General features: G+C 36.5%; 2 protein-coding genes across 6 annotated transcripts in view; both read left to right on the top strand.

The window, feature by feature from the left end:
- Positions 1-851: 851 nt before the first annotated feature.
- gdpd2 (glycerophosphodiester phosphodiesterase domain containing 2) lies at positions 852-17,893 on the top strand. Of its 4 annotated transcripts, none has more exons than XM_028009557.1 (17): positions 852-1,045; positions 5,222-5,372; positions 8,064-8,167; positions 8,274-8,367; positions 8,452-8,511; positions 8,596-8,694; positions 9,583-9,673; positions 10,194-10,196; positions 11,300-11,448; positions 11,773-11,858; positions 12,003-12,147; positions 12,234-12,437; positions 12,504-12,655; positions 15,117-15,264; positions 15,402-15,484; positions 15,560-15,588; positions 16,389-17,893. In XM_028009557.1, exons 2-17 carry the CDS (start codon positions 5,289-5,291, stop codon positions 16,427-16,429), a joined length of 1,572 nt encoding a protein of 523 aa, XP_027865358.1. In that variant the 5' UTR covers positions 852-1,045; positions 5,222-5,288; the 3' UTR covers positions 16,430-17,893. The 4 variants fall into 4 exon arrangements, with proteins under 4 accessions (XP_027865358.1, XP_027865359.1, XP_027865360.1 ...); XM_028009558.1 differs by having other exon boundaries at positions 15,560-15,593; XM_028009560.1 differs by lacking the exon at positions 852-1,045 and adding an exon at positions 5,456-5,511 and having other exon boundaries at positions 5,261-5,372.
- Positions 17,894-18,406: 513 nt separating this feature from the next.
- The window catches only part of dlg3 (discs, large homolog 3 (Drosophila)), a 115,657-nt gene continuing 107,687 nt past the window's right edge, over positions 18,407-26,376 (top strand). Inside the window, exons 1-2 of one of the 2 annotated variants that reach the window (XM_028009550.1) lie at positions 18,407-18,505; positions 22,702-22,833. In XM_028009550.1, the coding sequence (XP_027865351.1) occupies positions 18,481-18,505; positions 22,702-22,833 (157 nt within the window). In that variant the 5' untranslated portion in view covers positions 18,407-18,480. Of the gene's footprint in view, positions 18,506-20,282; positions 20,492-22,701; positions 22,834-26,376 lie in introns of those variants that run through there. The other variant, XM_028009549.1, reaches the window with a different exon arrangement.

Below are 26,376 nucleotides of genomic sequence, written 5' to 3'. Positions count from 1 at the left end.
CGTAAATCCAAGCTGCAGTTAAGATGGTTTTATTTTCATCAGTATTGTCAATATCCAAGGCAGAACATCAGTGTCCAAAGCAGAATAAAAATTGATTCGCAGGTTTAAACAGTGATCAAAGACAAAAAGTCACAAAAGCTTAAAGTGGTCAGGAAAAAGTAGACCTCCCCCATCACCCACTCACGAAAGTCACCAGGTGAGCAACAGGTGATTTACAATCACTACTAACACCACGTGATCCAGAGCTACTCCTATCCACCACATTTACCTTTGTGTCATTCAGAAAGAAAATGAAACAAAGGTTTTTCCTTTAGCAGTTGTTGGGTCAGTGACCCAATTGATTCAACAACTTTATTCAGTTTGAAGAGTGACTCACAGTGACTTGAATTGGTACAAGTAATAAAATTTCCCATTAGTGTTTTATAAAGGAATTTTATCTACAGTACAGTAAGCTGTCTAACAGAAGAACAGCAGTGGTTTTTGATGTGTGTGGCAGGTCGCCAGTCCATCACTGGGCAATAAAGAGACACACAGGACAAGCAGCCAAGCACACACACTCACACACACCTAAGGACAATGTAGACAAACCAGCTAACTTAACGTTATGTTTTTGTACGAGTACCCGGAGAGAATCCAAGCATTGACATTGAATGCAGAACCACATCAGGTCGGGTTTAGAACCGATGACTTTCTTGCTGCATTAAAGTAAATGTCGCTTTTTTAAAGCAACATTTAAAATTAAATAGGTCCATTCTTCTTCTTTTTTTTTTTTTACACCGGCACTTCATTTTCACAAACCTAAATGCTTAAATGGGTTTTGAGCGCATACCTGCGGAGCGCACACAGGCTCCTCCCACTCTCCCTCTGTCTCACTCTCTGATCTCCTTCCCACCAGAGCCCCACACTCATTCATCAGGACCAATTTTCATTCAGCCCACGCAGCAATACTGCCCACAAAAAGATGCGAGAAGCGAAGTGGAGATGTAGAGGAGAAAAACGGAGACGGGTACCGAAGACGAGCGCGTGTTTGTGAGCCGGATTTAAGGTCTGTGTGTCACTCCTGGTTTCACTTTACTGATACAGGGATAGGTGGAAACATTGCGCGTGCTTTTAATCCTCTTTGAGAAGCATGGTTAAGTGGTTAGATTAGAGGGGTTTGTCTCCATGATGCAGCGGAGAGGACCTTTAATCAGGTGTGCACATTGGTTCGCCAAGTTAACAGGCTGAAGCCAAAAGGTTTTATCGGTCTCACTTATTTTTTTTTTCCTTTTATATGTATCTTTTTGTATTTATGTGAACACAAAACACTTAACTCTGAACAATATTTAATACATTTCTAAAAAAAATCTAGTGAACAGTACAAAAAGAAGAAGAAGAATGTAAAGAAATGTACATAAAATGTATAAAATATAAATTTTATGTACAAATTTGTATCTGTACATAAAAATACACATAAGATTTAGTTGAGTTCTCTAGTAATACTTCTCAAATAAAAAAAATTAATTAAAGTGCAAAAATGAACAGACACAAAATGTTAGAATTGTAGGTTTTATTGGTATTTTTAGGCTTTTTAGATGGAAAAGTATAAAAGGAGTTTTTATGGTTAATAATTAAAATAAATAAAAGGTGACCTTATTGTTAAGGGTTTTCCAAGTAATGCGAAGAAGGAAATAGTTGCTGGAGGTTAAAATTTAACAGTGAATGAATTTGAAAAGGTTTCTAACAATGAAGCTTCTCTCTGAAATCTAAAAATGGGTCACCGGTATTGAAGAGTTAAAATGTTTTGACCTATATGAAGTATTTGTAGATGTTCGGTGAAAAACTGCACAGATTGACATCTTGAGTAAGCATAGGTAACAAATCCTTAAACTTTCATCTATTTTGTGCCATTTATTGTGATACCAATTAAAGTTGAAAAATTTTAAGAAATTCATCACATTACACTTTTCTTTTCTTTTTAGAAAAACACACATTTAGCTGCCATGTTGCTCAGTGACAGATCAGGTGCACCATGTATCATTCATGCAAAGTTTATTTGTATGGCACATTTCAGGAATGAGGTAGTTTAAAGTGCTTTACATCATAAAAACACAAAATTACAAATATATGCACAGGGTACAATCCTCAACACATCTTTTGCTTCATGTCTTTCCCTTTGCTCTCCTATCCACACAGCTACTGTTGAAAAAAATCTACTACAGCCACAAAACCTTTTGTTTAAAAAAAAAAGAGAGAAACAAAGCAAAACAAAAAACGACAAATAATTTTACATTTTGTCTCTTAAAATAAAACTCAGTCTGTATCAAATGGGCCCCTTCACCAGTTGGATTAGGTCAGTGGTGCCTAAAGTCGGTCCTCGGGGGCCGGCATCCTGCATGTTTTAGTTCTCTCCTTGGTGGTACCAAATACCTTTTCAGCATGTCAGTGTTCTTCTCAGGGCTTCTAACGAGCCATCATTTGATCCAGGTGCATTAAACCAGGGAGAGAACTAAAACATGCAGGATGCCGGCCCTCCAGGACTGACTTTGGGCTCCACTGGATTAGATGCTCTATTTGTTGCTCTAAGCAACCCAATATAATTTTATGTATTCATTTTTCAAGTATATTTATATTTATTGACATTCTCAAGTATTAATAGTGGAGAAGAAAAATGTTTCAAGCAAAAACGGCAACAAACCAAACTATGTTATCAGGTTTCTATCACAATTCTTATCACTATAAACTCCTTTGCAGCAATACAAGAAAGAACAAAGAAAAATTTCACATTTATTTTAAGGGAGAAGTTGTTTTGTTAAACCTCGTTTCATCTATCCAGCAGTATAAACCTGACTCTCTAACATCAGGTTATGTTGGAGAGAACTGTGGATTTCTACGCTCATTTAGAAATCCACAGTTCTTTAAGTACAGGTTGCATGATGAAGACATAAAGAAAACTTTGTGAGACAAATTGCAAGTTGTTTCTACATGTGATAATTTACTCTGCCAGAAGGTGACTATTTTTGTTTTCTTTTTCCCCAACATAAACGGCATGGAAGAAAGTAATTTTGCAGAACAAATGAACTCTTAAATTCGTAAATGAGTGACTGTTCTAACAAAGAAAGTATTGTTCTCACGTAACGATCACATATTTGTCTCCTTTTGTTACCGTGTCATAAACTGACGAAGTGGTTAGTCTTAAATATACTATAGTACTTGCTCTACTTTCAGCTTAGGTTCAAGACTTTGTGGTTCCACTTGGTATGCAGACCTGCCCCAACAAGTCCCCATTAACTCTAATCCTCCAAATTATTTGTAGCAGAGTTTTTTAATGTCTATGTCATTTTAAAATAAATAAAAACAATAATAATGTTAAGTGTAAACATAAGTGCTTTTATTACAGCAAATTTGAATGCGTTTCATTTTGCCAGTAATTTTGATGTTAATGCTAATCGTTAATTGTGACCAAAATATGAAGAGATGGTTGTTAATTTGTCCTTTGCAAGCTAAATATGAATTCAGGTCTTTTGTTTTTTTTTCTTTAATGAAAACTTATATTTTAGTAACCCTACTCCGGTGCTCTTGCTCATCATGAATATGTCTGTCTTATTTAGAGGAACTCGACACTTCTCATTGAGAGCTGATGAGCTTACCGTGTACAAAATTGCTTTAATAGTAACAATGTCCGGCCACTTAAATTTGAGCCATTTTCTGTCGACATTTATCCACTCACTGGTCACCAATGGGTAACTAATGTCGATCTGGTAGCATTACTTATTTTACCACGCAGTTGTAAGTACGCTGAAAACATGCTAGCTTGTCTTAAAACAGCCAGATAAATCCGGGTAGCCATGGCAACCAGTGAACCAGCGACGCTTTCCACAGTCAAGTTGCGCGCGCATCCGCTGCGTTTACATACAAATAATCCCAGTTAGTAAGTTACTGTAGTCACACAGCAGTTAGTAGTTAGTGTGGCACTTTGTTTTTTCCACGAAGCAACATGTTTAAACATTGTTTTATACTGGCACCCCCTATAAAGAGGGAAAAGGTGCTACAACGGGGTTTCATCGTACCGTGCGTGGGCATCGGCTCGTGTCCATTGGCTGGACACCACGCACTGCGGGATGATCGGTTACGATTATCGCAAACCAAAATCTTAGAACGCCGAACGTTCTAAGATTGTCGTAAGGGAAAAATCGGGTCAAAGAATCGTGCCGTGTGAATTAATATTTAATTCTTAAAAATATATTTAAAAATATATATATAAAATTTCCCCCATTTAGGGGATCAATAAAGTATTATTATTATTGTTATTTACATTTAATGTGTATTGTCTGTTAATAGGTTTACTTGGCATAAACCTAAACTAGTATATAAATGGAGACATTGTAAAATGATTAGTTACACACATCTTATACGTGTTTCAACTTTTCCAGTGGTGAGGTGTGGATTTCAATGCTATGATGAATGAAATGTGCTTTTGAAGTAATTAAATGTCATAAACCACCAGTAAGGCTTCAACCTTGTTTGGAGCTGCATGCAACATTAAGATTTTTCTTTCTTCTCTTGAATCTATCAGCTAACTTTGAAGCCTCAGGTGAAGACCCTGAGGGCTTTAACTGTAAAAACGAAAATCACTCAAGTGATAAGGAAACTGGCAGAATCTCAGGTCAAATCAGGTCTAGCGAGAAACGGGTCGTAAAACAGTAGTTTTCACAACTGATGCCCTAAATAACTCATCTTGGAGTGACACAAGTGACAGAACCGTTTCCCATGTCCTTGCTGAGTGCGGGCAACCGAAACCTGGCACAACTGAAAGTTGTTGAGTCCCAACATGTTGACTATCTTGTTATACGACCCATTTCCAGAAAGCAGGTGATGGACAGCATAATCCCTTAAACACTTTTAGTTGTTTTTCAGGTCCAGCTGTTCTCTGCTTGCAGCTTTTTACTCACTGGGAGTTTGTTTCCTTCCTAGGCTATTGGTGCTTGGCTGTGCCTGTCACTGTGACCATTTGTGCTGCAAAAAGCTGGAGTTCTCTCCCGGGACGGACTGTGCAGTGCTCAATACCCCATGGTGTTGGCCATTGTAGACTAGTGACTATACCCTCTTTTGTACACAGACTCCTTTGAGAAATTGCCTTAGCATCCTAAGAACCTCTGCCTCATTTGCTTTCTATCCCCTCCCTCATTGCTCCATGAGCTTGGAGATGAATGAGACTAGCCTTTCTTTTCTGTGTCCACAGAAAGGATTATAAGAGTTCCTCCATCCTCCTCCAGGCATTTTCTTCACTGTGAATTTAAAAAGCTGCTATGGCCCTGGGCAGATGTTGCAGAGATTTCAGCAGAGCTTTCCTTAGCTGCAATCTGGAGAATCAGAGGGGCAATGAGAACAAGGTGAGTTCCATAAAAACATTTAATTAATTGTCTATCAATGGTTTATCAGATTAAAATGAATTCCAAGCAATTTAGTTTCTTAGTGTTGTAGTTTCCCACCATCCAGAAGAAGGCGCCATTGGTCATCCTTAAAGCTGCAGTATGTAACTTTTATAAAAATATATTTTTTACATATTTGATTAAATATGGTATGAGACAGATAGCCTGGAAAAAAATCAAGTTCCTCCACCTTCTTTCAGCTCCCAGTGCTAATTAGAAACAACCAATCAGTGCCAGGTCTTATTGCTGTCAATCACCCCCCATGTGGCGCTGCTCATCCCTGCCTCCTCTTCCTCCAGTTACATTAAGTTGTTTCTCCACCATTAGCAATGAACATGAGATTGATTGACAGCATTAACACCCTCCTCCTGGCTCTGATTGGTTGTTTTTGGTCGGGAGCGGTGTAGTTCACCCTGAACTACAGGACAGCAACACTAGTTCAGGGTGAAGATTGATCTTTTCACAGATTATCTCTTTCATCACAAACTGTCACAATATGGCAACAGTTTTAACATGTATGTAAAAAAACATGATTTTTATGTAAGCTGTGTACTGCAGCTTTCAGAGGAGTCAGTTGAAATAGGAATAAAAATGGCAACGGCATACCAGAATGGAAAAGTGAAACGGTCCAGTCTGGTATGGGATACATGATGCACTTTATGCGGTTTTATTTTGAAATCAACACTTGATTCTCTTTCAGCCGAGGTTCTGCGTGATGGAGCTACATTAGCATGCTGTGAAAAATTAGCCCTTTATATTATGGAAGGAAGGTCTGACCTCTTAATACAAGACAAAACTCGGGTTTTTGATTAAATGACTGCTTATCAATTAATTATTAGCCAATTGAGAAGATCAATCAACAGTAATTCAATTAAAAAAATGAAATGATGAACGGATGTATTTATTAATATTTTTAACTTTCTCTACCAACCACTCAAAGTTCTTTACACAAGAGACACGTTCACCTTGTTGCATGCACAAACCGAGACATGTTTATACCGCAATACATAGACCAGTGGATAACTTGGCTTCAAGTGCCTTGCCCAGGGCCACATTAAAATGTGGCACAAGGAAGAAGCTGGAATCAAAGCCACAGATTCAAGATCCGAAGCAGCTACACTTCCCGTTGAGCAACAGCTGCCCCACAGTCAAATTCACACTGATATATTTCATGTTCTTGTATCTCTTGAATTTGCTTTTGGCTTATAGCTAATGAAAACTCTGCAGTTTCAGGCTGCTTTGGCATAAATTACTGCATTGATGCAACATAGCATGGAGGCCTGGGGCTCTGCTGGAGTGGTGAGGAAGCCCAGGTTGTTTCAACAGCAGCTTTTCTGCATTGTTAGGTCTGGTGTTTCATCTTTCTGTTGATAATACTCCATTGCTAGCCGATCAAGGACAGTAATAGTTACAACAGGTATTGGCATCTTTGGCAGTGTGGGCAACTGCTAACTCCTGCTGGAAAACAAAATCAGCATAAAGCTTGACAGAAGACGGAAACATAAAGTGTTCTTGGTAAAACAAGTGGATTAAAGCCAGCAGATCAAATGTCTAAGTAGGAAATGTCCTGTTGAACATGATGCAGCTTGAATTCTGTGTCCAGGACAATGATTTCTTTAAATCTTACATTTGGACCTCTGTGCAGTAGTTGAGTCGGTTTTGTGACATTGTCTCTCGTTCAGGAGCGGTATAACTCAAAGAATGCAACAGCCTGTTTCATGGATGTGTCTGTTTGTGGTGGATCTTGAACCACTTAATCCAGCTAGAAAGTCCATAACTGATGCATCTGTCCTGAAACTCCATCAATCATTTTTTAAATTAGCTGTTTCCTTGGTATTTGTCTTTTTTTAACCACATTTTTCCTTCCACTTAACTTCCCATTGATATACTTTTATACAGCACTCTGTAAACAGTCTCCTTTATTTTATTTCATTTATGGTAATATTCTAATTGTTTGCTGAACAAATTATTGGGTTTTTAATAAAAACGCTACAGAAGTAAAAGCTTGAAATATAAAGAATCTGCATGTCATGTTTGTATGGCTTTCCCCTTTTGAATTTTTAAATAAGTGAAGTAAACCTTTTAGTTATATTCCAAAATATTGAGTTGCACCTCTGTAAATTAACAGACTTTCACTGTTTTATTAATGTTAAGGCTAACTTAAAGTATTGAGCAGAACTTTTATTCCCAGTAATCACAGATTAATAGTCTACAATAGGGTGAAAACTTCAAATAAAAATATTACAAATACGTTTGTCTCCTGTTAATCATATTTTAAATTAAAAACTGTCTGTTTTGCTTGTCATAGAGTGCTAAAACACTAATAAAAAGGAGATGAAGATGTGATGATTGATGGTACCAGTTTGTGCCAAAAAAAATGTATAAACTTACAAGCCTTGACAGGCTTTGATAGATTTACCTGGAGTACAAAGAGAAGGAGGATGACGATGTTCCATCATTTCCATTGTAAAAGTGCAGGTGTGTTTACCTGAGAAAATATAAAGGGTTTGTTTTTGATGAGCTGTCATGATAAGGAGCACAAAATCAACAAGAAGAGAATGTTTGAAATCTTTCACTCCATTTACCTGCATGACCTGCATCGTTTTTATCTAGAAACCTAATAAAATCAATCTTATGATATTTTTTCCACAGCGCTCAACTTGCTGGTGCATAATGGTCACTGTTGGGGCCCTAATTTCTGTCTGCTGGCTTTACATTTGGCTGGTCTTCTACAGCGACCGAGATGATATTAATACGTGAGTGATCACAACAGGAAACCAAGCATCCACTCTTGCTTTTTTGTTTTTAGTTGTGACTTTTACTCTGTTACCCGAGTTCTAATCTCTTCTGTTCTATTATCAGGCTCTTCTTCTCCTATCTTTACAAGCACAAGAACTATTTCATGGTGGTAATGAGCATTTCTGCCCTGCTTGCCAGCTACTGCGTTCTGCTGCTGGTGAGAAGCATCATATCAAATTGAATAAAACTGGATTTCTTCAACTGTTTTTGTCTAAACTTAAACATTTTAACTTGATTGCAGCTTTTTGCACTTGTCCAAGTTGTCTTGCAAGAAAAACTTGACTTGCACTGGATCCACAAGGTAAAATAAACCTTCACTTGTTCAACATAGAGTATCAGATTTAATCACAGCACTAACTATCACATTTTCTTTTCTGATATGCAGGTTTTGATATGTTTCGGAGTGTTACTCATCGTTACTATGATTTCATTAATCACCCTATTACAGCGAGATAGATGGGATATTGTTCCTCTTTCACTCCAGGTACAGTGGATCGTAAAAGTTGGGGATTCACCTGATCAAGATTTTTATTTCTTTGTCATTTTTTACAAAACCTGTTGTTACTGGTACTACATTAACATAAGAGAAGTAATGCAATGTTTCTTGACTCTCTAAGCACCCTTTTATTATTTTATGTTTATGACACTTGAAAAATTGGCTCAATGATTGTTTCGTAACTTTTTCCACATTTTAATGTGCCATATATCCTGTAAAATTCGACAGAAAAATTAGTTTGATACCGATATAAAAACTCTACAATAACTTGGTTGCATAAATATGCACACCTCTAAACTAAAACGTGATTGAAGTTTGATTCATTTCCAGTATACAGTCTTCTTTGATAGAAATCAGTCAGACTGAACGGATATGCAGTTAGTTGTAGTAGTTTTATGTCTTCAGATGAACTCAAAGCTGCAGACACTAGCATGTTTTCTCTGTTTTTATATGAATGTTTTTATAAACTTAATGCTACACTTTTAACTTGGAAGTTTATCAAACAATACAAACAAAGAAGGAACTGCAGTACAGATTTTCATTTTAAGACTGTGTTCAAAAGGGGTGAAAAACTACCAAGTTTGAAATTACTGTAATTTGTACATACTGTTTTAAAAATGCAAATATGTTTGGGTATGACCAGAAAATGCTAATCGACTTCACACTTCAGTTTGCAGTTTTTTTCTTCACCTTCTAAAAAGCCTAAAGGGCATATGTAATGTCTGTCTCGTTGAATTTTAAAGCCTACCTTTATTATAGTCATTTACATTTTCCATTTCTCACTAAATTATGGAAATAGTTTTTATTGCCAAGCACAATGTAGAGGTTTAACTCCAGACTCCAATCTGACCTTATTTTTTTGTTCTCTCTTTGCAGTACACGGCTCCTTTCTTACAGTTCGGTGCTGTTGGAGCCGTGACCCTGCTGAGCTGGTTGGTCTTCTGGACCTTCAACCAGATCCAAAAAAGTGAGTTGCACATCCCTGTCAATATATAAACACATTCATCCTCACCGTTGCATAGACGGATTTTGTCAGACACAAATTCAGTTGCAGGATTAGTCATTAAATAATTTGTAATAGCTATGAATCATGAAGTGACTACTCATGTGAAAGACTGTGAGGACATTACGCAACATTTAGAGCCAGATAAGGTGAAAATGCATTTCAGATCTGCTTTGTTATTACACATTAGAGCAAAACTTATAGTTCAAAATGACTGTAAGAAAAGGAAATTAATGTTCTCTAACAGCAATACTGAAATCTTTTATAGCTTCTGTCTTTCTTTACAAAAATTAAAGACAAATTTGGGTGTTTATTTTTAAAGGAATAATACTTTTCAGTTCAAAATACATTTGAGTTTGTTTTTCTACTTAATCCATATGTATAGTCATAAAAAAATTACAACAACAGTTTGGTATTCTTCATCCCAATGCTTTTACTCGCTTATTATTGTTACATTTCTTTATTTTTTACCAGAATGAGAAAGAAAGTTGGACAGCTGTTTTAATTTCCTAGCACATTAGTAAACCAACTTTTCAATGGACAAACCCTTTTCAACTATGACAAACAACACAGTAATGGCTGCTTGAGTCAGTTACAAGTACAATGGTAAAAAACAGAAATCTGTGTCACAGTTTCATTCTGATGCTGAGCCAAAAGTGACATCAGGAGCCAAGGTAAACATGAGGCATTGCGCAACATAGGACAGTACCTCCTTTAACCTGTAAGATGAGATTTTAAAAAGTGTTGTTTTTTTTTGACAATTTGTCAAAAACATGACATTTTACATTTTTTCATGGAGATTAACTGATGAACAAACAGCTACCACTTTATACACGTTTAGCAGGTTTTCCAACGAACAATCTCTCCGTGACAAACAAAGCTCGTCTTCAGGAGCAGATGAGCAAATTGCCATAAAATTATTTGGAAAAACTTTCACTGCAGCTCGAGATCTGAAGAGGTTGACTCTATAAAAAAAAACGCTAAAACCTTTAGCAAGCGTTGTGGATTTCTGTGTTTTTTCTCTAAAATTCAGAACGATTAGTTGGCTTAAACTCATCTACAGTTTAGAAATGGATTTGGTTTGAAATGGAATGTTTTAAAAACAAAACATTTCATTTTACTTAAACATTTAATTTAACAAGCAAGTAGCTTTTAAAAAGATTGTGGTTTCATTTACAGACTGGGGGAAAAAAAGAACAACAAAACCCCTCTGTGAATTTTAATGATTTACATTTAAATAATCAGCTTTCTAAGTATTTCAGTCTAATGTCAAGTTTAAAACAAACAATAAAGACAGTGAAATGTCTTTATTTATAAAAGTAAAAGCCAAAATGGAAACATTTATGTCAACCTACTTTTTGAGTAATGCAGCTAATAATTAATTGACTACTTGATGTCACTCATACATTATATATAGTTTGTCTTTCCCAATAATTGACTTTAGTGAAAAGTGGTGAAGACAGAATATTCCAAAGATGAAATCAATGCTGACATCCTGCTGCTAGTCCTTCAACCCTCTAAAGATGATAGTGTGAAACAATACACAAACCTACTCAGCATAAACAGCTGATTGTTTTGTTTTCTTTCCAGGATCAAAGTTCCTGATTGCAGGACTGTTCCTTATTTTGTCGGCATTCATCTATCTGTGTCCCCTGCTCATCCACTCACCCTGTTTGATCGACATAAAGGAAATAAATTTAACTAAACCAGACCTCTGGGGCCACAGAGGAGCACCAATGGTGAGCATCTTGTTTAACAAGACAAAAACTTAAAAATAAACAACCTGTATGGAAAGAAGTGCAGTAAATTGAAACATGTTTTGTATTTAAGAATAAATCTTGAAGTGTGTTGAGTAACAACATGGCATTAAATTCTTATTTTTGAAAGTGTTGCACCGTTGCAAGTCATATGAGGGGCCCCATATGGCCTGCATCTGCAGCTGTGTTGGGATGCTCTGCTGCTAGATCAACAATAATATAGTTCACTGAGTTTTGTGTACTCTCACAGCCTCAGGGTAGTTTCTGCAAAAAAGTTTCTCACTCATATGTTCTGATTGTGTTCAGCTGGCACCAGAGAACACCATGATGTCCTTTGAAAGGAGTGCAACAGAGTGCAAAGTAAAAGTATTTGAGACTGATGTGCAGCTCAGGTAGGGTGAAATTGTTTATCATTTGTATTAATTTTGCCCTTTAATATTACTATTGTAATTGATCATCAATGCTTTTGTGAGAAAAATGGCAGATAAAAATGAAGCATTTACAGGGGTGTCAATAAATATTGTTTGTTCATTTAGCAAAGACAGAATTCCCTTTCTGATGCACGACAACAAGGGCGAATTCCTCAAAAGAACAACAAACGTTACACAGAGTGTTTCTTCTGGCAATCAGGTGGACATTAGTGAGCTGCAGTCTCTAAATGCAGGGAAATGGTTCATAGAGGTGAGTGCTGTCTTCGTTTGTGAGCCTCGCTACAAGTTTGAATTTTTAAAACAAGCAAAAAACACTAAATTATTCTGTCTTTCCAGAACGATCCGTTTCAAACTGTTCACCTGCTCAACAAAAGCCAGAGAGAGACGGCTGAAACGCAGACTATTCCTACACTGAGGCAGCTTCTAAAACTTGCCAAACGGCACAATATTTCCATTATATTTGACTTGTATTGTAATGGCAGTAATGACACTGAGGACACTGTGAAAGAGATCTTGAATTCAAACATCAGCCACAAATTGGTAAATGTCCTTACGAGTTTGAAAACATTTCGTTTTGCAGGATTTTAAATCCTTGTCTTGTTCTAGATCTACTGGCTTCCACCACAAAACAGAGAATATGTGAAGAAGACTTCAAACTTCACCCATGTGTACAACATTACAGAGACATCAGAGATGGATAAACAAAATGGGACTCACCTTAATGTTAGACACAGTCAACTTAACACGGATAAAATCAGGTAAGACCTAAGAACTAGATCAAAACCGACAAAAAAAAACAAAAAACACTTAGATTGTCTGCAGATACTGTTTTTATTGGGGTTGGAATGCACAGTAGTGTAATGAGTAGAAACATGTCTGGACAAGGTGCTAGTGCTTTACCTGTGAAACTTGGCTCAAGGGGATACAGTCGAATAGTGTCCTGAACCTTCTGGGGTGTTGTTAAACGGATGAGCAGTCATAAAACATTTACTTAGGAATGAAAAACAGTGTTGCAACATGTTTAAAGGAGTTCATGAATTGAAACAGTTCACGGACTTTTTGGAAGTGTTTTGATGCAGCAAAAACATTAACCGCTGCATTCCTTCGTGACACTGGTTTTTCGCATTTATATAACAAAACTTATTATTGATCGTGTTTACATTTGTAAGTTTAACTTATTGTGCTTGTGCGCCCTGTTGATAGATACCCTGGGGCAAATACCCATTTGACCAATTTTAAGTATTGCCACTGATGAGACGACTATTTCTAAAAGAGCTTCACTCTTCTTAAAGTCATGACTTGCTTCGCTTAGACGTTTTGTGATTTTGCAGCGTGTGGTTCATGGCTGAGGAAATCCACCTGCTGACTTTAAGAGCTAGCTGAGAAGAGACAGAACTGAAATAAGAATTTCTGGTCTCTTTAACGCAATCTTAGAATTTGCTAAAGTTCATCTTCCAGGGTATACAAACAGTTTCTTTTATTCTAAAGCATCACAAGGACTATTAAGTCTCAATTTCTACAAATCCATTTCATCTTCATTTTGCCTTCATTTGGATCTAACGTAAACCAAACCTGACAGAGACGATGGCTACTGCCCTCTTCTGGCCAAGGAAGGTTAGTTCAGTATTTCAGTACATCCTTAACTTTTGTCAGATGTTTAAAAAAAAGGTTTGTAAAAGACTGATACAATATTAATCAATCTTTTGGTAAGAAGTTTAGATTTAAATACATGCAAAGTTTGCAAGGAACTTTTTTATGGAATAGGTGATGAAAGTCGCCTTGCTTGGACGGCAGTGTGAGTCTATCCAATACTGCAAATCCACTCTGAATTAGGTGTGGTAAGACTAGTGTTGTCAGGGCAAACCATAGTTTAAAGAGTCCAGAAATAAAATACTATGAACCAAAATTCATTGAGTGTGATTTAGTCCACATTAAACTGATGATGGAAACAATGACTGGTGATTGACTGTAACATTTGGTTGTTAAAAGCCACACACCCACTATCTGGTATCAATGTTGTTTATGATGACAAAATTGCTAACGCAATAGCTATGACTTCAAAGCTGCAAAACTTTTTATCATACTGTACGTAGAGTTTATTAGCCCTTCTAATGAGATTCCAGGCAAACCTCTAATTGCTGTCGGCGTAGAGTAAAGCAGCTACTCTTTCCTCACTTATGAGTCAGACAACTATGGCAATTGATAGTTGCGAAAACACAGCCATGTTGTGGAAGCTTAAGTTTCATCAATCAAGACTGTTATTAAGGTAATGCTGTATTTATACTACAGGTGACGCAGTGCAAGAGGCATTTTTGTAAAGCAGCAGACTGCAGGCTAAACCTGAGAGAGGTCAACTAATTATATCAACTTATACTTTCAGAGTTGATCTATAAACAATAAAACAACAAAACGATGTAATGTTTTGATTAATAAGCTAATTTTGTAGGTTCTTATTCTAAAGTTTCCTTAAGTTTAAGTGTTAAAACCTAAAAAAAGGTAATTTTCACAAAAGGCTGTAATAAAATACATGACCATGCCTATTTTGGGTTAGTTCCTGGTGGTTTTCTTTGCATTTTTCTAACGTATTTACAGAAATATTTAAAACACTAAAAGACCAAGTGATATATAGACATGCCAATTTGAAGCATTTTAAAGACAATCGGAAATGTACAATGCTGTAAAACAGGATTTTGCTTGCTTTCAACAATATCCCTTGTTGAAAGGTTTCACATCATCAAACAATTTCAAATGTCAGATTAAGATAAAGTATTTAACTCCGCTTTTAAATTCCATTTGCAATAAGCAATACAATATTATCAAAATTCAACACCTGAGGGCTGATTTGGGTTATTGTTGAAGACAAGCTTGGGTGCTGCTGGTATTCAAGCTGATGCTACTGTGACATGAACCATCCACCTACACTGTGCTGCAGACCAAACACTCCTCCCCATAGCAACAGCAGGATAATAAGCACTGTCACGGTGCAAAAACTGCTCACACAGTGTTAAGCAGATGGTTTAAATATTCCAGCTGGTTCATTCATTTACACACAGTTACAAACATACATTTACTTAAATACACACACAGTATGGGCATTTATGGTTCTTGCTTTGAATTTATTCCTAGTTTATGGTATAACCCATCTGCTGCCTTTATGTGTTTACAATATCACAGACCTGAATGTTCTTTTGTACCTCATGCTGAGTTTATATCCGACAGGAACCTTCGAAATAAAGGCATTAAAGTGAACCTGCATGTGGTCAATGAGCGCTGGATGTTCTCTCTGCTGTGGTGTGCAGGAGCCAGTTCAGTCACTACTAACAACTGCCAGGTGTTCAGCAAAATGGAGCAGCCTGACTGGACCATGGTGAGTGATGTGCACACATGCAGTAACAGTGGCTGCTTGTTTTATTGCTTAATTATCAACTGATCATCCGAGACTTTCACGGTTCTGTTTTGTACCACCTCTTTCTGACCTCTGTGACCCTGGTTTGTATGTTTCAGGCACCTTCTGTTTATATAACATTATGGATTTCAGTAGATGCTGCATCCATTTTGATAATGATTGCTGTCTTTGTCTATCACAGGTAAGCTAACTACAGTTTTTTTTATTGAAAAATTTTGATTTTGCACTAATCTTTTTTTGTGTGTGTGTATGGTAGGAAAAACACAAGTTCCCATCAGAGAGGAGGTAAAGTGAGTTAAAAAAATATCTACACATTATCCTATGTATGCAACCACTACTTCATTTAAATATCAACTAATCTACTGCCTGTTTTTTTTTATTTTAATAAATTAATGTCAACTGAGTAAGCTGCAGTTATAAAAAAAATATATGTTATTACATATTTGTTGTGACAGTTTAAGACACATAATCTGAGAAAAACTTGAGCTCTTCTCCCTTCTACCAGTTCTCCCAGTACTAACTGAAAAAATACACCACTAAGTCTGAAACAACCAATCAGATCCAGGAGGAGGGTCTTAGCGCTGTCAATCACTCTCATGTTCGTCTCCCCCATTTGAACGCTGCCCCCTCACCACAACATAGCCTGATACAAATGCTAAGGCTAGTTAGCATGGCCACTGATGACTGTAGATAATTGATTTTACTGTAACGGTAAGTTACAGTACACTTAGCAGCGCGTACATGAGGTTGATTGACACGCTAAGACCTTCCTCCTGTCTATGATTGGTTGTTTTTGACCAGGAGCAGTGCCATTTTTGCAGACCACTGGAAGGAGGTGGAGGAGCTTGATTTTTTCCATAGATTATCTGTCTTATAACATTCTGTCACAAAATGGAGACAGTTTTAATAAATATGGAAGAAACACATTTTTGTTAAAGTTACATACTGCAACTTTAAGCCCAGGTAATATTACCACCTTTAGCGTACTTAAGCATTTTAATTTTTCTTGCAGCTGAAATTTTTAAATAATTTTCCTTGTCAATAACAGGTATTGATATATCTTTTTTAAATTTTATCTGTGCCAGGAAGAATCTCTGAGCAGCTCGAAATCGCTCCTTTAGTTTGAACTTTGACAGAATTCAGAAGACATAAAGCCTTCTTGGATCCGTTTCTGGGTCACCGCAGCAGCTAAAAGCTTCATCAGGGCTAAAGAAAGAACTAAAGTATCATCACTACACATTTTTTTACTAAGCTGTGAAACAAGTAATAATTTTTACTAAAATTTTGTCTTCCATATCATTAATATGCCACTGGATGGAATTTGGTTGCAAGGGTTTTTACATTTAAAGTTAATTTTTTTACTAAATAAAATACAGTGCCTTTGACCTTCTGATTGTATTAATATCGAAACTGCTTTCTCTTTGCACTATATTTTTGTACAATTTAAGGAAAACTACAAATAAGCCTGAAACGTTTCATAACCTGGTGGATTTAGAGTTTAAATTTTTCTAAGTCCAAGTTGTCACCCTGATTCCCCCCTCTGATTTTCTGTCAGAGACTCTGGCTTGGTTACTCTGAAACATTATTATCAATGCCAGTGAAAAAAACAACAACATTTTGGTAAAATTAAAAGACAACTTTAAGCATAAATCTGCCATGGGTATGAATCGTTTTGAGCTAAACTACAGCTCCACTACGCCATGAATATCTGCAACCTGAGCCAAATTAACTAAAATGTTTGTTGTTTTTTTGTGTGTGTGTGCTGCTGTTTGGGTTGTATTCTGTGTGTAATCCCAACACTTTATTCTCAGGGAATAAACAACAACCCAAATTTGATCCATTTTAAGATCAAACTGCAGAACTGTCAAAATTTCTCCAATGTGGGGTTCATTAATTTTGGATCTAACGTTTACCAGATTTTTGTGACATAGAAAACTGACAATAAAACATTTAAAATATTTTCCGTTTTTCAATGTGGCATGTCTTGTGTAAAATCCAGTCAAATAAAACTGGATTCATTTATTTTGAATTTGATTGATAAGAAATAAAGTTAAGACATTGTAATAGACTGTGTTTGTTTTCAACCTTTAAATATAACCAGTTTGCAGAGATATGACTTTTTCTGAAATTTTACAGTGAATTCAGAAAGAATAATGAATCTAGAAAATTATCTGTTTAATAACAAGATCAACATGTTTTTTTTTCTAATGTCTTTTTCACATTTTTTTAGCATCATGTATTAAAGGGAAAATAATAACATTTATATAATTTTCATTTAAAGATGTGTTTTACATTGAATTAATACTGTACAAAATTATAATACATTTGGTGGAATGGCTTTTTTAAAATTATGTTTATATTTTTTAAATGTGGAATTATTCTTCTAAGATATATTACTTGGATAGCAAGCCTCTTACAGATTTAAAATAAAATGGAAAATTAAATCATTTAAAGGCTTGTATACAGAGTATGGTGTTTTTCATGCACAGTATTATTTTCTCGTGTTGTAAATGTTGTCCTCACTTATTGAATATTGTTTTTGTTGATACTGTTGTTTTACCTTTGTGTAAATATAAATACTCACACTGAACTTGCTGCTGTGACACTGGGATTTCCCCACTGTGGGGCAATAAAAGATATTTCTATTTTGTTAGTAAAATAAATAAAGAAATAAGTAAAATTTTAAAATACAAAAAACACAAAACAGTGGATTGAACTCCTGGCAACCATATTGTCATGCTGTTTAATGCACCAATAATTACACTATTTTAAACAATACCCAGTTCCTCTGAAATATAGCTACGCACCTTCCGCTTTTTGTAATTTTATTTATCGTAATGAAGATCTAGCAATAGTGCTTATTAAAAGTATAATCCGAATGCGTTCATATTTTTGCATGATTAATTTTATTGCAACTATTTATCTGAACATATTTTCAGAGTTGTAATAAAAGTATTTATATTTAATATACATTTCATAAAGCAACATATTAAAAATGGGATAGAGAATGATTAGAATGTTAAATTCAACCAAAAGACCCGAGATGTTAGTCCTCTTGCCTACATTACCCAGAATGCAGCGCTGCTACCAACCGTTGTGTGGAAATTTGGGTGTGTTATGCTAGTAGCTGCCATGGTAGCGGCTACTGTAGTCTCCATCCGCTAGCCTCCAAGAGGGATGAGGAGCCGGCTAAACAGCACTGGTAAGCAAACTTATTTAAACTACTGACATATTTCATCTGAGACTTTAAACCTGTAGTCTACGATCCCACCTACGGTTGAATCACTTGACCCATTTGACCAGTTAACGTTTTCATTCCTGCAGCTAACCAGCCAGGTTCGTAAAGTCGGTGGAGTTCTCCTTTAAACTGTGATTTATTTCAGCACTACGTTATGTCGCCACAAGATGGCGCGCCCTTCAAGAAGATGTTAACGAGACGACTTCATGTTGATAAAAATAAAAACCGCTCAGCCCTCCTAAGGCTAATTACCGCGGATGATGATAGATAAAACATGGTATAGAATGTAAAGTAGAGAGTTAAATATATTTTTTAAACTCTTACGTACGGCTGACTCAGCGGATCTTTTCCACGATGGCGAGGCAGCGACGCTGAAGTTAGCTTCTGATTCGGCTTCACAGTAAAGGGCTATTTCACAAATTTAAAGGGCTATGAAAAAGATCAACCCTGTTTTAAAAACTAAATACTTGACTTGTTAGACCTGGACGATATTTTATTAAGATATCCCTTTGTAAAAACTATTCCATTTTGGCCATCCATGCATATTTGACACCCTCACCATCTCTATACTCATGAAACATTCGATTTGGTGAAATTTCAATAAAATACTATAAAATTATACTTTGAATGTGTTTTCAGTGTGGACATGTACTACTAGGTGTAGAATAAATTGGATTTGCTTTGACAGGGTGAAAAAAGTAGACCTTACACCCAGGGATGGTGGAAACATCTGCCTCTAAGCATATGTAATGTTATTTACCTTGCTGTATTTGTTTTAATTAAGTCAGATTTAAGTCCAACTTTTAACTATTTCACTCTAACATGTTCTTATTTAACAATTCAGAGTTGGACTTGCTGGTGTTCTTGAGATATTTGTTCTGCATGAGTACCTGAACTAATTCTGTTCTGCTAGAAAACAGAACCCGTAGTTTTATCAATTACACCACCTGGAAACGGCAAAGCACCACACATTATAGTATCACCACCATGTTTGACTGTGTGTTTGTTGCTTTTTTTAATGCTGTGCTAGTTTTATTGAGTATGTAACAGGACGCAAACCTTCTAAAAAGTTCCACTTTTGTCTCGTCAGTCCACTGAATATTTTAAGTCTTGGTCATTAAGATGTGTTTTGGCTAATGTGTCTTTCTCTCTGTTGGTTGCATCTGAAACCCATCAATGACTTCCTGGACTTGTTGATGCAATGCTGACAAATGCCAATGACTTTGTTTCTCATTCTGTTTTTAAATGTTTCTAAAGCAAAGCATTCGAGATCTTTTGAACTACATCTCACCAGTGTGGTTTGTGAATCTGCAGATTTTCAGGCCTAGCTTTGGGTAGTAAACTCTGCTTTCAAAAAAAATAAAAATAATTGATTTGTCAAGGTTACTTTATGATAATAATTTGAAAACTGCAATTTCATTTATTATATATATATATACTGTATATTCTGTTGTAACAACAGAAGCACTGACATTCACAGTGACTGTATTGTGAAGGACATTTACTTGTGTATATTTATATTGTCCAGGTTAGAGAACTATGAGTGATTCAGATTTTTTAACTAGAGCTCTTTATAGACAGCTGTGCTTTCAAATAAAAACACAACAGAGTGAAATAGCGTTGTACAAATCAGAGGCGAACTTCGGCATCGCGGCGAGGCATGTGTCCAATGGGAGGAGGGACGTGACAAGGACCGGGGGCCGATTTGCCCAAAACTTCTGGGAAAGTTAACATGAAGTAAACAGACTCACCCAGTCACATCCCTGCTTCAGTCAGTGGTTCATACTGGTAAAGTCAGTTTGGCAAACTGGGAGCCGCGAGTGGATTTTAAACTGGAGATGTCACTTTTATAAGAAACGCAGTGTTTATTTTTGTTATTTTATCTTAAAACTAAAACATCTTTTGTATAAATGACGTTTCAAGTCGCGCCCTCCATGGTGCATAAATATGGTAAGTACTTCTCCATCTCTCTAATTAGTGTTTCCTGTAAGTTTTAGTTACATTTTCAGGTTGGTGCGTTTCGCATTGCTGAACCCAAGCGATCGTTTTTGTTTTTGCCTCTCTAATCTCAGCTGAAATCTCTGGAGCAACCCGAATTACTTTTTCTGGCCTTTAGGGGTTAAAAAGAGGGGAAAAAAGTCCCGGGGACTTCCACTTCCGGGCTGCGAATGATTTCTAACGGATTTTTTTTTCTTTTTGTCCCGATCATCGATCAGTGTTCAGGCTCAGGTATTGCAAGCAGATTTACCTTCGTGATGTGCATCATCTCTCTGCCCTCAACACCCACCGGGTTCAACAACACACAGAGCTGCCTCCGTGAAATATATGCAACTTATTTCTGTCAGTGACAAAAATATAAATGTTTCCTTTTCGGGGTTTCTTTCCCTCAGCTTAAATGCAAGTTTATCGCATTATAGTACAATAAACAATATAACACACTAGTGACTGTAGAATACAGCTTGAGTTTTTCCCTTTTTTTGGTATTACAACCACAAATTTTATAATATATGTAGTAGGGGAGGAGTCTGCAACCTTTATAATTCAAACAACCATTTTTTTTTTACCTTCAATTCAACTCTTTTTGAACTGCATGTTACATGACCTTTTGAAAACGTTATAATTTTAGATAAATCTACTCAAAAGTGTGTAGAAACTAGTTAAATTTACCCAGGTGCACTTATTTGAGTTTTGGGGGGAGAAAAGTACTTGGAGAAGTAGATTTATGAGACTCTACTTTTTACTTCTAGTTGGGTAATATGAATAAAATACAAATGTATTACTTTTTTTTATAACTGTAGTTATTCAAATGCTAAAATTTGCACATAATTTATTATTTTTGTCTGTCTGCTGATATCATTTTTAAATATTAAATCATGTATTGTGATCAGACTGCACAAACTGGATTTTTACAAATTTAAAACAGCTTCCCAAATTTTGAGCTTCTCAATACATCATTAGGAAATGTAAAAGACTTCAGCCCAACTGCACAGCTACAGAAACATGGCTGTCCATCTAAGCCCTGAGGCCTAGCAAGATAATCAGAGAGTCATCTAAGAGGCTCCTGGTATCTTTGAAAGAGCTGCACAGATCGAAAGCTTAGGTAGGAGAATCTGTTAACAAGACAAGTATTGGTAGAACACTCTACAAATCTAACTCCTATGAAAGAAAGACAAAGAAAGAAAGCAAAAAGAAGTTATGTTTGCTACCAGCCATGTAGAAGAAGGTGCTTTGATCAGATGAGTTCAAAATAACAGTGAGTTCAATTAACAGTGTGTTAATTGAAACACTGTCTATGGAGGAAACCTAACACTGCAAATAAGCATATTCAAGCATTAGGACTCTCGGGTCCAGTCTGAGACCTAGTTCACACATAGCTGGATATTTGGGAAAACAAATACATTTTGATGTGCTTTTTGCCATTCATCCACACGGAAACTCAGTGTAATATAACTACAAATATTATTTATAACACCTCTGACCAAAACCAAGATTTGAGAAAACTTGTATTTGTGTTTGCATAGGAAAATAAGCTCCCACGCATTAGTCTGTGACTAAATAATACACTGTATCTAAATACTCACTTTGATATGTTTGCCAATCAACTTTGCCTTGTGTTTAATTAATTTTATATAATTAATACACAATTTAAAGATAGTTCCATTCATATATCTGTCCACATAAATGAACGTATTGGCTCCATGTTTAATTCTTACGGGGAAGTTGTCAGTTTTAAGCAATCTGATTGACTGGCATAGGTTTTAGTTTTGCACTACACTGCCCCCTTTATGGGTTTGGCATGTTTAAAACAACACTCAGGGGCAGATCGTGTTGATTCATCGGTATAAAAACTTTTCAGAAACTTATCCTGTGTGCACTATATATATATATTTTTTTTTTAAACCAATGTGGCGGAGATATTCAGCAAAGATATACAAAGCTGGTAGAGACAAACCAATAATTGCAAAAGAAAAAAGGAGTGCTACAATGTAAGGAGTCAGAGTGATGAACCACACACATGCATAATTGTTTTTCCTTTTTCAAATATACCCTTCTTCCGTCTGTCATAAAATCTCAGTAAAATGCAGTGTTTGTATTGTGATAAATTGTGAATACTTCAATGTAAAAGTGCTGTTAAGAAATGCACATGTTTTGTGATGCAGACACAGAGAGGGCGGTGGGGCTCCTCAGACAATACCAGGCCAACCTGACCAGCCCAGAGGAGCAGGCCTTGAAGACCAGTGTGGGCAAAGTGTCTGCCATCTTGGGCAGCCAGCTTTTCCAAGCTCTTCTCGGTAAGGAAAACAACACAAAGCAGTTTACTTTGACACTATTCAAGTCTTTACAAACTTTACCCTTTAGCTGAAATTACAGTTGTTTCTCAATATGGACCTTTTAAATGTGGACAACTTATTTTAATTTGTGCAGCTGTCTGCAAACCGAAAAGAAGCAGACAGACAGGGTCACATTTTATTCATTTTTATGGGACGTTAACTGAGTCCACACATTTCCCAATTAAGCTTTATGAAAGAGGCCTTTCAGTGTCCCCCACAAAGGTTTGCTCTATGCCAACCCCCAACTTTGTAGCATTCTTGGATTTAACGAAACCCTACTAAAGCCAAAAAACTGTTTATATGTACACTAATTGGTATTAATCCAGGACATTCTGGTACATTTCTCACACCGAATTGACCATATATTCTCTTTTGTACCCTATGCTTTGTGAAACTGAACTCACTCTAGTCTTCCATTAAGTTTTTATAACTGCTGTTGTCATTGTTGGTAATGCTAATCCTAAAGTGTTCTCATATAAAGAGCTGCTGTAACCACCTACACCTTTATCACTAGTTTGGTGTTTTGGAAAGAAAAAGAGCTTGAGGGTTCAGGATGAACCTAGCTTTCCTTTTTTTCTTTTTTACAGCAGATAAAACACGTTGCTTCTTTTTAACCAATGGTTCAGTGGTCCCTCTAATTACCACAGCCATGTTATAATGATCCTCGCCCTCGGCTCTGCTATTGCTTCTGCTGACCCACTGCTGCTTCTTTGCTGGGGATCTGAGGGGGAGGGGTGTCATGACTCAGGCAGCAGTTAAAAGAAACACAGCACACTGTTGTTCCTGGTGATGACATACAGAGGGGATTTAAAGTATTGTTTCCTGTGTGAGATTGATGCAAACTCCAGGCATAAGGGCTTGAATTATTAGACTTTTTCCCTTCTTGTTTGACGTCAGGAGGTTGTAGTAGAGGCTAAGTTGTCGTTTCCTGTGGTTTTAAGAGTATATGTCTGGATTTGTCTCAACGCTTGATTGTGCAGCTCAAGTATAACACTAACGCAGACCAAGGAGCAGAGAGCTGGTGTATCGCCTTTAATAAATTGCATGGATTGTCCTCATCGCTGTGTATATTTGAGAATTATCTTGAGAGCTTCGGGTTTTTTGCCTGTGGGAGGTGATCTTCCTCATCACAGAAGAAGGCAAAGAGCCACAGTAGGAGATGAGTAATAGAAACCAGAATAATCAAGTGTTGTTTGTACCTGGTGGGGATGCTGGTAAATCAGAGATGTTACATGTGATGCTCTGATTGCTAGTTGCCTCAGTGTATTATAAGATAAATATTTATTTCCTTAGTCTTTAAATCTCTTCAACCACTTTGACAGCTTTCATTTTACAGCAACTCTAATCTGATACATTTGGCCCTGGAATACATAATTTTTTAAGCTAGCATACTTTGAAAACCGAGTTGTTAAAAACATTAAAGATTGAAGGACTAATGTCTCAGCAAAATCTAGAGAAACTCATCCATGCATTCATCTTCTGTCGTATTGATTATTGCAACAGCGTCTTCACAGGTCTGTCCAACAAATCAATCAAACAGCTGCAGCTGATCCAGAATGCTGCTGCTCGCGTTCCCACTAAAACCAGGAAGATAGAGCACATAACACCAGTTTTAAAGTCCCTACACTGGCTCCCTGTAGCTCAAAGAATAGACTTTAAAATACTGTTGTTAGTTTACAAATCACTGAACGGCTTAGCACCACAATACATTAAAGATCTGCTGTTATTGTATCAACCTTCCAGACCTCTCAGGTCTTCCGGTTCTGGTTCTGCTCTGCATCCCCAGAACCAGAACCAAACGAGGAGAAGCAGCTTTCAGCATCTATGCACCACAAATTTGGAACAAACGTCCAGAAAACTGTAAAACAGCTGAAACACTGACTTCTTTTCAATCTCAACTAAAAACCCACCTGCTTAGAATTGTATTTGAAATGTGATCAATTACAAATTTATTGATGGAACTTGACTTAATGATTGATTCTATATTGTATTGTGTTTCTGTGTTTGTAATGATGTAAAGCACTTTGAAATGCCTTGCTGCTGAAATGTGCTATACAAATAAAATTTGATTGATTGATTCATATCCCTTTGATCCTGATTAAATGCATAATACTAAAAGACACCCCCCACTGCCTCCAAAAAAACAAAAACAAAGAAAAAATAGGATAATTTGCTTTTTTTAAGATTAAGGCTGAATCGTATTACTTCCCCTATCATTGCACTTTGGCACTAATTGTAGGTTCTGGTTTAAATTTTCAAACAGGGAATGTGGCCATTCTTTAAAATGGCTTTTATCAAATATAACTGCAACCAGACACTTAGACACCTTCATGACTAGTTTTGTACACCTCACCTTTTGTTCTTGGTATGTGGTGTAAAATCATATTGATTGTTCTTGTTTTAAGTCACTTAGGATTGCTAATATTATTTAGATTACTGTGCAGTTAAATAAGCCTCCATACAAATACAACATTTGTATTAGGAACATACAAATGTTGTGGATTTGTATGTCTCTTAATAGGGTAATTTGTAACATTTGAGTTAATTAAAGGTAACCTATTAAACTTTTTTGAACATATTACAATAGGATACGACATGTTCATTACCTTTTTTACACAAAATCATTCTTAGATAATAAGATTTTAGTCCGTTCAGTTCTGCCTATTACAAGCTCCTTTCAGAATGAGCTGTTTTATGGCCTCTTGTCACTTTAAATCAGCGTTTCTCAATTCCAGTCCTCAGGCCCACCTGCCCTGCATGTTTTAGGTGTTTCCCTTCTGTTACACACCTGGATTGAATCTATGGGTGATTAACAGGCGTTTGCAGCACTTGATGGTCATGCAATCATTTGAATCAGCTGTTCTGGAATAGAGGCACATCTAAAACATGCAGAGCAGGGGGGCCTGAGGACTGGAATTGAGAAGCACTGCTTTAAATCCAAATAAGCTGCTGCTAGCCTCCCTCCCAACTCAGTGTTTATACTTGCTTGTGAAAATGGTTGCAAAGAGATGCTCAGTTATACAACAATCCATCTTTGAAAAGCAGAAGTAAAGCCTCCTGCGCAACCAACAAAAATGCAGCAAGTGGTTTTCGGATGGTAAGCTAACAACAAAACACTTGTCTTTTCCAGCAGCCATTGTACAGAGCAAACAGTGATAAAACCAGCTGACTAAATGTGCTGGAGCTTCTCTTGGGTTGCTAGGTAATGGCGAAGTGTGTATCAAGTATGACATAACAATTGAGAAGTTTTTGAAACAACTCATTTTCCAGACACTAAAAAATATTAACTTGTAAACTTGTAAAAATATTAACCCAGTCCTTTCTTGACTGACCCACCCAGTCAAGAAAGGACTGGGTGGATTTATAAGAGCTTGGGCTGTGTTTAGAAGTAATTGAGACCAAAATGAAAGTACAGAAACATTGAAAATGGGAACTTTGTATGATAGGTCCCCCTTAACGGCATATCTCCAGACGTATTTCAAGTCAGCACCAGAAAAATACTAC

The sequence above is a fragment of the Xiphophorus couchianus genome, chromosome 23 (assembly GCF_001444195.1).
Source record: "Xiphophorus couchianus chromosome 23, X_couchianus-1.0, whole genome shotgun sequence".
Taxonomy (NCBI): Eukaryota; Metazoa; Chordata; class Actinopteri; order Cyprinodontiformes; family Poeciliidae; genus Xiphophorus; species Xiphophorus couchianus.
The sequence above is the reverse complement of the archived record's forward strand: the minus strand, read 5'-3'. Positions and strand labels throughout refer to the sequence as shown.